The 12,039-nt window shown below is 53.8% G+C and overlaps 2 protein-coding genes across 2 annotated transcripts; both read left to right on the forward strand.

Moving 5' to 3' along the window:
* Positions 1-1,555: 1,555 nt before the first annotated feature.
* IST1 (IST1 factor associated with ESCRT-III) lies at positions 1,556-7,287 on the forward strand (the record flags this gene model as incomplete). The annotated part of the gene is made up of 9 exons (XM_079541306.1): positions 1,556-1,643; positions 2,296-2,476; positions 2,744-2,831; positions 3,157-3,240; positions 3,634-3,744; positions 4,072-4,272; positions 4,725-4,817; positions 5,940-5,988; positions 7,088-7,287. The coding sequence occupies 9 exons, from the start codon at positions 1,556-1,558 to the stop codon at positions 7,285-7,287; spliced, it is 1,095 nt and encodes a 364-aa protein (XP_079397432.1).
* A 1,496-nt stretch (positions 7,288-8,783) lies between these two features.
* DHODH (dihydroorotate dehydrogenase (quinone)) lies at positions 8,784-11,575 on the forward strand (the record flags this gene model as incomplete). Its single annotated transcript, XM_079541281.1, has 8 exons — positions 8,784-8,996; positions 9,206-9,405; positions 9,589-9,671; positions 10,026-10,213; positions 10,569-10,682; positions 11,017-11,170; positions 11,243-11,402; positions 11,521-11,575. 8 exons carry the CDS (start codon positions 8,784-8,786, stop codon positions 11,573-11,575), a joined length of 1,167 nt encoding a protein of 388 aa, XP_079397407.1.
* Positions 11,576-12,039: the final 464 nt, after the last annotated feature.

The raw sequence follows: 12,039 nt of genomic DNA on the forward strand, positions 1-12,039 counted from the left end.
GGCCGGCAGAGCCTCGCTCCGCTCCCCGCGCCTCGGGCAGCGGCCGTCTGAGCCCGCCGGGCCTCGCTCCCCTGCAAGGGCAGGAACCGATGTCACGCCGGTCGGAGCGGCGCCGCCCGCGTTCCGAGCTCACGGGGGCGAAGCGCTCCGCAGCGGGGGATCTCAGCCCGCGTCCATTCGCGAAGGCCCCGGGGAACCCCGATCGGCGCGCGGCGGGGCGCGGCCGCGCCGCCCCGGGACGGAGGGATCCGCGGCTGCCAGGGCCTCCCCGATGGCAGTGCGCTGCGCTCCGCCGGGACCGATGTCGGCGGTGCTTCTGCCGAGGGCTCTCCTCTCTCGCGGACGCCCCGCGACTACGGCCGCCTAGCGCGCTGCAGTCGGCGTACGGGGCTCGCGGGGCGGGGCGGGGCGGGGAGGCGGAACGCGACGCTGCCGGAACCTCCGCGCCGGGGCCGGGCGGCGGCGGGAGTTCAGCGAGACGTGCGGCGGAGGGGGAGGGAGAGAGTTCCTCCGCCGTGTAACGTAGTCCCTCGGCGCCGCTCTCTCGCGGCCGCCGCCACGTCGTTTTTCCCGGACGCTGCCGCGTCGGTGCGTCGTTCAGCTCCGTTCGGTCTCGGTGGCGGCTGCCGCAGCCCGGCCGTGCCCCGAGCGGGCAGCGGGTAGCCGTCGGCCCGGCAGATCCCTCCGCGCGCAGTGAGACGGTGCTGCGCGCGCCGCCATTTTAGGTGTCTGCAGCCGGCGGGGCAGGGGTGAGTTGGGATGGGGGCGGCGGAGGGGGTGGTTGGCGGGTCTGGCTGTTCTGGTCCCACCGCCTCACAGCCGGGGGGTGCCGTGCGGGGCCTCCTGTGCTGCTCTGTGTTCCTTCCGGCGGAGCACTTCTCATGGGGCCGCCCCGGCGGTGCTCAGCCCTGCCCAAGGAAGGTTCACGTCGGCGGGGCGAGATGTTCCCTTAGACGGGGCAGGCGGTGGTGGGAACGGTGTTCTCGGGAGCGAGGACTGGTAGGGCAGCGTGCGGCTCGCGCTGAGGCTTTCTTGCAGCTCTGTAAAGTTATATATAGTATTATATATATATATGTATATATATATACTTTATACTATATATATATAGTATGTACTTTATATTATATATAAAGTTATATAAGCTGTATATTCAGGTTATGGAAGGGCAGAACTTTTCATGGTGTCAGGTGAATATATAGCAAATTTTTATGTACTGGTGTTTATTTGACTTTAGTGGGCACTGTACGTTGTTGATAATTGCACTGATGTTTGGACAGATTGGCTCAAAGATCTGTATGTACTCTAAATAGCAGTAAATTTATGCAAACTGCTGTCTGTGTGCTTAAAATTACCATGATCCAAAAGTCTGTTCCCAGTCCATTGGTACAAGCCAGATCTTTCAGTGTTAGTGCTGGGGAAGATTTTTCTTACAAATGTTTCTTGTCATTGTGAAGTACTGTAATTCTGCTTTTTTTTTCTAAGTAAAACAGGGACCAGTGTCTTTCTGGTTACTGGTGCCAATGATCTTCCTCTCTCTTCCCCTAGAAACTTCATCATGTTGGGCTCTGGATTCAAGGCTGAGCGCCTGCGTGTCAACCTACGCCTTGTCATCAATCGCCTCAAACTGCTGGAAAAAAAGAAGAGTGAGTATTTGAGGGGGTAGGTGTGACCCTGGATACTTTTGGGGCCCAGGAAACTTGAGGAGAAGATTTATTTTTTTATTTTTTTCCTCCTGGAGTCAGGGAAGTTTTTTTTGCTGGCCAAGTATGAAATAGCCTTTGCTATTTGTTGCTGGATCCAAGCCTTGCACTGTGCCTGATTATGTTGACCCCAGAGGCGTAGGCTGGCCCTAGTGTGGTCTCCATACAGCTTTCTGGCAGGTGTCAGAATATGGTTGACAAGGTGACTGGTGTCACAGCTATGTGCTATATGTGGAAGGACATCCAAGTTTGCCCAGAAGGTTGTTTCCTGGGCCTTCTGTGCCTACACAGTGAGGAAATTGTGCTGTGGGTGACTCACCTCACTTGGCTGTTCTGCCCTGATTAGACATGGGTAAGACTTACCCCGTGGTTCTGGTTGACTCTACAAGGAAATTGAAGGTGTGGGAGAGTTTCTAGCAGCTAAAAACCTGCTCTCCTTTCTCCTATGAGTTTCCGTGATAGGACTAAGACACAGTTGCTCCACTAAGGTGCTACTCAGCTTGATGGGGAGAGAGAAGTTGGTGATGGGTGTATGTGTGGTAGGGGCAGTAGCTCTTGCCAGCACAGTAACTGGCCTTGGGGATATGTGCTGCAGCTGAATTGGCCCAGAAGGCAAGGAAGGAGATTGCAGATTATCTGGCAGCTGGAAAAGATGAGCGTGCTAGGATTCGTGTGGAGCACATCATCCGTGAAGATTACCTTGTGGAGGCCATGGAGATCCTGGAGCTGTACTGCGATCTACTGCTAGCCCGCTTTGGCTTGATTCAGTCCATGAAGTAAGCGCTGTCCTCAGGGGTATTGTGTGGGAGAGGGTCCAGGCCCCCCTGGGTTGAGGGAGGGGTACTGCTGAGATCAGGCTGGGAATACAGAAGGGCACCTGTTTTTATTTTGGTGTCCTAGGACCTCCAGAGACCTCTCCTTTCCTGGCAGGGAGTAATCTGAAGCCTAACATGAAGGACTGGGGACATTAGGGCTAAATAGCTGGAGGGCTACAAAAGTGAAGTATGTGGTGTGGAGATAGGATTTCCTTCTATTATCCTTAGGGAGCTGGACTCTGGCCTGGCAGAAGCAGTGTCTACACTGATTTGGGCTGCACCACGACTCCAGTCTGAAGTGGCCGAGTTGAAGATTGTGAGTAGGGTTGTATGAGGGTTGTTATGTGTGGAGGGTGGGGGTAGCACTGCCAGCAACCATTGGAAGATTTAGCATTGGACTCTGTCACTGAGGCAGAGGACATTTTAGGGGCTCTGCAGATGGAGACCTCATACCAGGTTTCACTAGTGCAAGGAATCCTGAAGCCTTGGGAGTGGCTAAGGCTGCTCAGCTGAGTGCACTTGGTGGCAGAAATTTGGGCAAATGGAGGTGGAGAGGGCTGTGGGAACTGCAGATAATGTGGGATATGTGGTGGGGGGAAAGCAAGGATGTATATGATCACAGAGTTTTTCTCCTGCTGCAGGTTGCTGACCAGCTGTGCGCCAAATACAGCAAGGAGTATGGGAAGCTGTGCCGCACAAACCAGATTGGAACAGTTAATGACAGGGTAATGAACTGGTAGAATGGCTAAAGCTGGAAGAACAGATAATCTGCCATGGATTTCTGCCCCTTGTTCATGTGGCCGGTGGCTGATGTTCGTGGCTGACTGTGGAGTTGGGTGGGACAGTTGTGGGGACTGGCTTGCCTCTAAATACAGAAATACGGTGTTGATGTCCCTGTCAGGTGGGACCAAGCTGTCTTGCCTGTGGGTGTAGAGGAGCAGAGCACTTAGAACCCTGCCTTGTGGCTGCCAAAAGCCTCTACCGTTGCAGTGCTGTGCTGGGTGGAAAGGGCTCCTGAAGACTGTGCTGTGCTCCCCACAGCAGGTGACCCTGGCTGTGACTGAGCCCTGCCATTCTGCACTACTCTTGATGAGCGTCTCTGCACCCTTGTGTTTCAGCTGATGCACAAGCTGAGTGTGGAGGCACCTCCCAAGATTCTGGTGGAGAGATACCTCATTGAAATTGCCAAGAACTACAATGTTCCCTATGAACCTGACTCGGTGGTGATGGTGAGTGAGATGCACGCAAGTCTGTGGTCCCCTTCTGTGTTACAGTGAAATTTCCTGTTAGTGCTGTGGAGCACAAGATCATGGTGTAGCACCAGAGTTTATGGTAATTTCACTTGGATGTCTTCTAGACAGCCTTAGCATAGCAGGATCCCTTCTACTTCCCAAAGTCCTACAGTTGCTATTGTCTGGTCTCCTTTCTGACTCTCATTAATAAGGTTATTATCTGTTCTGTCCTTCTGTTCCTGTCCCATCTTTTCCAGTGACAAATGTTGCAGCTAATGCTGTTCAGAAGGTTGTGATCTGAAAAGTTTCCTCTTTCCTTCCCAGGCTGAAGCCCCTGCAGGCATTGAGGCAGATCTGATTGATGTGGGGTTCACAGATGATGTGAAGAAAGGTGGCCATGGAGGGGGAGGAGGTGGTGGATTTACAGCCCCGCTGGTTGGTCTTGATGGTTTACTGCCTGTGCCGATGCCTATGCCCATGCCGTCAACAAATCCTCCTTTCTCCTATCCACCTCCAAAGGGACTGGTAAGCGCCTTTGTTTTCAGCAGGCCCTTTTTCTCTGGAGAGCTTTGACTGCGATGCCCCACACCTGCTGATAGGAATGTGTCTGTGCCTCGTAGCTTTATGTGACAGAAGGCCATCTTGTTACTGTGAGACTAAATGGGATAGAAGTTCTTGGCAGCTGAATGTTAAGCTTCTGGCCTGTCACTTATAATGCTGGGAGACGTGAAGTGTTAGTTTTGCTGTTCTTTAGAATAACTAATAGTCCTGTTAGCTGGTTGCAAGTGACTGTGTCTGACTAATGCCTGAGAATCTTCTCTTAGCGAGCATAAACCATACCAAGTTGGATACTTGTCTGCATGTATATCAGACTTCTACTTTCTCTGACTCCTAGCAGCTGTAGGTGTATTGTGTCCTGTGGAGCCTCTCCCAGACGAATTGGCTGGTATTTGACTATTTAATTTCTCTGTGTACAGGACAACTTCAACGGCCTGCCAGTGGGAACCTACCAGCCTTTTACTAACATTCATCCACCACCAATTCCAGCAAACCCACCAACATATGAATCTGTAAGTGCCTGAGGTGAATCACCGCTGTAGGCAGCAGAGGGAAACTCTAGAACAGGGCAGTGGTAGCTACAGAAAATACAAGGGTTAAGCACACTGTTCAACTTCTTTGGAGCTTTTGGGGTGGTGCTTGGTATTGATTTTGGCTGAATAGCTGAGTACATGTGATGAGAGAAACTTATGAAAAGTTCTTTCCTCTGCAATCAAAACTTGTGAAAGCCAAGACTATTTTTTTTAACCGCATTATTAAAATGATAAGCATTTGACAAGCAGAGTCCACACATCCCATTTTTTGTAACGTGATGGGATTATCACCTTCAGTCTTTTTAGGCAGACTTTTCTCAGTCCTTGGGGATAAGAATGGAGATTCTGGAGTGTTGATTATTTTCTGTATTTTTGTTTCCTGCAGTTTGTGATCATGCCTCTCGTTTTGCTGTTGGTGATGCACTTGTTTCTGCAAACCTTGAATAGGAATGAGCATAGCTCAGTATCTGTGTGCACTAGCTGTACAGAAGCCTTTGAGTCCAGAGGATGCAGGCACAGGAGCTGTTAGCTAGGTAGAGATAGGTGGCACTGACAGTCCACCAGGAAGGGAGAGTTCTCCCAGCAAAACCGACCGTGCTTTGGGCCTTTTTCCCACCAATCCAAGACCCAAGATGCCTTTATTTCATCACTGCTGGTCACAAGGGCTTATCTATAGCTTGTGAAAGTAAGCAGTAGCTGTATTATTGTGGGGGAAGAGAACATTCTTCTCTCGCTCTTGTCCTTGAGAAATATTTAAAAATCTGCTATTGGATATAGTCCATTCATCTGGTTCTGGAATATTGCCAGTGAAGCTGCTTTGATTGACAAAGAGGGAGGGAAATGAAAGCACTGCCTCCTTGGAAGGAGAGTCAGATTTTTCTGAGTGTCCTGGAAATCAGGGTTTGTTTTTTTTTTCCTTGGGGGGAGGCTCTCCCAGACGAATATCATTCGTCTCGGGGAGACGAATATATCATCGGGGGGAATATCATATGCATCGCTGTGCATGACTGTAGCTGCTGTTGCCTATGAGCTTTGCTTGTATGATTCTGGCATTCTGTGCCTCTGGATGGGAGAGCTATAGTAACAGAGAGCCTTTTTCAGATTGATGAGCCTAATGCTGACAAGGATGCTGCTTCTGCATCGGTGGCAGGTGAGTATGGCGAGGTGTGGGAAACTGGAGGTGGTTTGGAGCTGTGGTTAGCTTGGGGTCTTAGTGTCCTTGTGAGTAGGCTTTCCCTACTCGTGGAACAATGTGTACAACTTGACATATCTTGAGAGCAGGATTTGAGTTTGGAGAGGGTGCTGGAGGGTGCTGAAGAGTATTTTCTCACACAGGGAGGATCTGAGGAACTTAAGAATTAGAGTTCGACTTTGAAGTTAAACTAGGTTTCTAGCTTAAGCTAACTTGTCAGACCAAATTCAGAAGTCTGCAGAAGAAAATGGGAAAGCAACAGATTTAAATAATACATTTTTGTAGAACATAAGCAATATATTCTTCAGGAGCAGAAAGAAAAAAGCAGGCACTAAGAGGTAGATAAGTTCGTATTAATGCAGTGGAGCATAGCTGGTGAGAGAGTTGTTCTCTCTCTATCCATCTACCTGAATGTTTGTGATGTGCTTCAGGCACTGTAATTGGATCACAGTTAATCTCTCCAGTCTTGCACAGTGCACTTCTTCTCTGTAAGTTTTGAAAGCATCTGTTACCTCTAGCATTTGATCAGGTCAGAGCAGGTTTTGAACTAAGTTGCCACTTGCTATCTCCAGCAAGGACTCCTGACAATCCTTTGGGAAGTGGTGATGGTGTGTGATGGAGATATGGTTGCAGTGGAATTGCTACATCTCTGTTTAACATCTGGGTGATAGGAGCATAAGATACCTTGGTACCTATGTGTCTGTAGGAGGTGGAATTGGAATGGAGTAAATTGGGATGTGCAGTCCAGCTGATACAGGTGTGCAGGAGCTGCAGCTGCGCTGCCCCGCAGCTCACTTGGGGCAGCAGAGTGGAAGTCTGCAGTACGTTGTACGATGGGGTGACCGGCCCCTGGCTGCAGCTCCTTGCAGCCATGTGAACTTTTTCCCCCACTGAGTCTTTAACAGAGATGGAGCTGTGTTAATGCTGATCACTGGTACTGCCTTATTGTAGAGCAGTGTTCTGTGTGCCTCTGTCTTTTGGCCTGATTAATGTGATGGTGAGTGGGGTAAAATTGTTTTTGTTTTTTTTTTCTTTCTTTCTTTCTTATTCTAAACAGGGCCTGGACCTAAGCCTGAAGCTTCTCCAAAACCAAGAGTTGGACCTCCTAATACCATTGATAATTTTGTGTTGCCTGAATTACCTTCTGTGCCAGATACACTACCAACAGCATCTGCTGGTGCCAATTCTTCTGCCTCTGAAGACATTGACTTTGATGATCTTTCTCGGAGATTTGAGGAGCTAAAGAAGAAAACATAAGACTGATTGGGCTATAACTCCAATGAACAGGGCAGGAGCTGTGACTTCTCTCTGAAACACTCTCCCTTCAAATGGTTTCCTGTATTAACCTCAAATGAACACTTCTTTTTGAGCTCTCTTCCTGCTGTACTTAAACCAAATGCTGATGCTTTCCCAGTCCTTTTGCTCCAGGAGTTGAACTGTGGAGACTCTTAAGAGATGAAAGCAGGGAACAGCTCCAACCAATCTAGGTAGCTATAGAGAAAGGCCTTGCTTGATTGACATTCCTGGCTGTTTCTGTGGCAGCTCTGTGCTCTCTTCCACAGAGAAGTGTGATAAAGGTTGAAAGGGCTTTCTCTCATGTTTCTCGTTTCAAAGGGAGTGTTATCTACCAGCTGCCCTGCTCTGCTTTATGGTATGTATGGTCAGGGTGATATATATATATTTCTCTCTGTGGTAAGATTTTTTTAACTAATTGGGGCAGAGGCAGGAATTACTGTTGTGAGTGGACGCAGTATTGCCCTTTAGGCTTTGTGCTACCCTAGTGCCATCCTTCGGCTCCAGCTGGACCTGGTTGCAGTTTGTGTTGGAAACCCCTCCTTCAGACTGGGTGAACACTCAGGGAGCCCACTGCGGCTGTTGCTGCGTTGTGTGCGAGGGGCTGCTCCCCTTTCACACAGGAGCAGCACGGTACTGTCTGCTGCTCCAGCAGTGCGTTCACACAACCTGCTGGAAGTGTATGTGGAGAGAGCAGAGGGTGGACCTGCGGGGTGCTGCAGCGTGGGCTGTATCTGCTCCATTGTTGCAGGGTCTCCCAAAGCTGTGGAGAGCTGGTCTTCGGGCATCCGGCGGTGGCAGAGGAGGGTGGTAGGAAGCCTCTGGCAGGGTACAGGCAGAGCTGTTTGTAGAGCGGTGGTTGGTTTCTGTCAGGCGGTGCTCTTCAGGGGCGGGTGCTGCTGAATGCGGTGTACTCTCTTCTGTACGTATCTGTACATAACACACTACTTTTCTTTGAAGTTTTTTTGGTTGATTTGTATCTTAAGATTAGTTCCTAATAAAGATGGGCTGTGAGCAGCTGTAGCTGCGGGCTCCGGCTGCCTTTGGTTGCTGCGGTGCGGCCCTTCTGAGCGTGTGCGCGTCGGAGGGCCCCGGGGGGGAGGCGGGGGCAGGGATGAGTACGTGCGTGTGCGCGAGAGAAGGGTCGGTACCGGCGCGTTACGTCCCGTGGCCGAAGATCCGCCGTCGGGTTCGTGCCTTCCCGTTCTTTCACCCGCCCGGTCTCACCGCCGCTAAGCCACGCGAGCCGTTCCCGCGGGCCCCGCCCCTCGCTGGCGCCGCTTCCGGTCGCTTTCCGGCCGCCCGCCCGGCGTCCTGCTGTGTTTCCATTGGCCGCACGGGCCGTCCTCCGCCAACCGCACGCTCTGACTGCAGGAAGCGGCTCTGCCGGAGCGGGGTGGCGCCGCGCGCGAGGGGACGCGTGGCGGAGGGCGCGGGTCGGGTGCGGGGCCGTCGAGCTCATGCGGCGGCGCCTGCGGCTGTTGACGGCGGCGCTGGGAGGCTGCGGGCTGCTGCTGCTGGGCTCGGCGCTGGCGGCGGGCGACGAACGGCTCTACGCCGCGGCGGTGATGCCCGCGCTCCGTGCCGTCCCCCCGGAGGCCGCCCACGGCTTGGCCCTGCGCGCCGCCGCTCTCGGGCTTCTGCCGCCCGCCCGTCCCGACAGCCCCACGCTGGTACGGCTCCGCGGCAGGGAGGGCGAGGCGGGGGGGGGAGCGGGCGGCCGGGGGAGGCGGCCGAGTCGTGCCCGACGGCGGAGGGTCCTGGCGGGGCTCGTGGGGTGGCCCCGGGTGGGAGGCAGTGAGGGTATCGCGGGGCCGCTACGTGCGGGAGAAACGTCCGGGGCTGCTGCTGCTGCCGCCGCCGTACCGGCGCTTCCCCGCAGGAGGTGCGCGTCCTCGGGCTCCGGTTCCGCAACCCGCTGGGACTGGCGGCTGGCTTTGACAAACACGGCGAGGCTGTGGACGGGCTGTACAGGATGGGCTTCGGCTTTGTGGAGGTGGGAACGGTCACGCCCGAGCCTCAGGAGGGCAACCCCAAGCCCAGAGTCTTTCGGTTGGTGGAAGATGAGGCAGTCATTAACAGGTGGGTTTTTACAAATCGCTGAGAGGGGCTGCTGGTGGTGCGGGAGGCTGATGGTACCATGGGTGCTCCCGACTGTCACCTGAATGCTGGACTGAGTGTGCTGAGCTCTCCTTGTTGCTCTCTTTTCCTGCCCAGGCCTGCTAAGCGCTGGCCTGGCCCTGAGCCTCATTTTTTCTGGTGCAGATATGGATTCAACAGCCATGGCCATGCTGTGGTGGAGCGTAGGCTGCGGGCCCGCCAGGAGGCACAGCTCAAGCTCACAACTGGTGAGACAAGTTTGTAAGGGTTTGCTCTAGGGATTGGCGGAATGGATTTGGGGGACACCAAGCTAGCTGCAGGCCAAAGGAGGTATGCAAAGCCAATAGGGCTCCAGCTGGGCGGTTTCCAAGGGCAGTCTCTCTGAGTGGTCTGTATGGAGACAGTGGTGCTGGGAAATGCTGACTGGGCCAGCTGCTGCAGCAACGCTCCTGTGGCTGGAGGATGGTCTGAGCTCTAGCTCTAGGAAACTCATCCTCACATGTCGGTTTTTAGCTGGTCTAGGACCTTTCTTTGTCCAGTGCTCTGGCCCCTTGGGTGGTGGTTGGTCCCTCTGTACTGGCTCAGGCATGTCTGCATTCCAGTGGGAATGCCTCTTGGAGTCAACCTGGGCAAGAACAAGAGCTCTACAGACGCTGCAGCTGACTACGTGGCTGGAGTCCAGAAGCTGGGCCCCTTGGCTGACTACTTGGTTGTGAATGTGTCAAGCCCAAATACTCCGGGGCTGCGGGACCTTCAGGGCAAGGCTGAGCTGCGGGACCTGCTGACCAAGGTGGGTGAGGAGCACCTGCAGTGCAGGGAGGAGAGAGGCTTCCTGGGTTGGTGTGCAAAGCCACCAAGATGTCCTCTGGTCAACTACTGAATCTGTGAGCCAGTGTTGTGTGCTAGAGTGCTCTTCTCCAGGAAGAGGCAGGTGAACAGTGACGCACTGCTCTATGTCCTGCTCCTGCAAGCCACCTACATCATGGCATCACAAGTAACCACAGTTCTGCCTGGGTCCTCAACTCGTGTGTGTTGTACACCCCAGGCCCTGTGCTTTTGGGACAAAAGGGCCTGACACTGTGCTGCCTGTGGCCGTGGGTACAGGTGGTGCCCAAAAAACACTGTTCCTTTGTGTCCTGCTGCAGGTGCTGGCAGAGAGGGACATGCTGTCATGTGAGCGTAAGCCAGCCGTGCTGGTGAAGATTGCCCCGGATCTCACAGAGCAGGACAAGCAGGACATAGCTGGTGTTGTGTGTGAGGTGAGGGGATGGGGGCCCAGCACAGTGGTGGTAAGAAGGGGAGGCTGCTGAGAAGCTGGGTGTGTGCACCTCCTGCTCTGCGTGAGCATGGTGCTAGACAGCAGTGGTCCTGGTCGCTCTGAAGGGACAGCAGACCTGCAGTTCTGGCTGGCTGGAGGGACAACATTCTGTTTAGCTGTAAGGCTGAGGGTCTGTGTGCATCCCACCAGACTTCTGGGACTGCAGGTAGTTGAGAGACAACTGCTGGGTATGTTGCTGGGGAACATCCAGCCTGGCTTGTTTGTTGGCCCAGCTGTTCACAGCAGCTGGGACCTTACACTGCTGCCTCCTCCAGGTTGGTGTGGATGGACTGATTGTCAGCAACACCACCATCAGTCGCCCCAGTGGTCTCCAGAGCACACAGCGCCTGGAGTCTGGGGGTCTCAGTGGGAAGCCCCTGCGGGAGCTCTCCACACAGACAGTGCGGGAGATGTATGCCCTCACCCACGGTAGGGGCAGGGCAGGGCTCGGGGTGCATCCTGTCCTCACCCCTACTGTCCTGATTCTGTACTTGCCCACAGGCCAGGTGCCCATCATTGGGGTGGGTGGGGTGAGCAGTGGCCGTGATGCTTTGGAGAAGATCCGTGCTGGAGCTTCGCTTGTACAGATGTACACAGCATTAGTGTACCTTGGACCCCCAGTGGTGGGGGCCGTGAAACAGGAGCTGGAGGAGCTGCTGAGGTGAGCAAGGGGCCCAGGAAAGGCTGTGGCAGCTGGGTGCCTGCACATGAGCACTGGCACTTTGGGGCTGAGCAGCAGTGCTGGGGCTGCTAGGCTGTTATGCACTGTTTCTGACTAGGGAACAGGGGTTCAAGAGCGTCATGGAAGCAGTTGGAGCAGATCACCGGCGCTGACAGATTGCAGGATCGAGGTCTAGCTAAGAGGAGCCATGGCAAACCAGGATTGGCTGTGATGTTTCCAGAGTAGTTAGGTTGGGACCGAGCCAATGCCCTGGTCCTGGCTCTTGAGAAGGGTCAGTAAGAGGAACTGGGGCTGTACTGGTGGGGAGCTGGGGAAGGGGTCTCTGTACTAATGCGACTGCCCAGGGCTGTGCTTTTGGCTTTCCTGTGGGCAGTGTTCCCCAGCAGAAGCAAGTGGTGGTCAGGTTCCACTGGGGCCAAAAAAGGCCCTGGAGGAAGGCCAGCTGTGGAGTGATAGAACAGTCTTGTGCCCGCCTTCCCTACAGTACTGACCAGAGCCCAAGCAATGTGTTGGGTATCCCTTCTGCCCTTCAGTTCTGGAACCTCTTCAGCTCACTCTGGCTAGTGCTGGGTCATGCACTACAGCCTTTGGAGTGGCATCTCTCCTCGCTTGTCCT

Source organism: Tetrao urogallus (genome assembly GCF_951394365.1).
Source record: "Tetrao urogallus genome assembly, chromosome: 12".
Lineage (NCBI taxonomy): Eukaryota > Metazoa > Chordata > Aves > Galliformes > Phasianidae > Tetrao > Tetrao urogallus.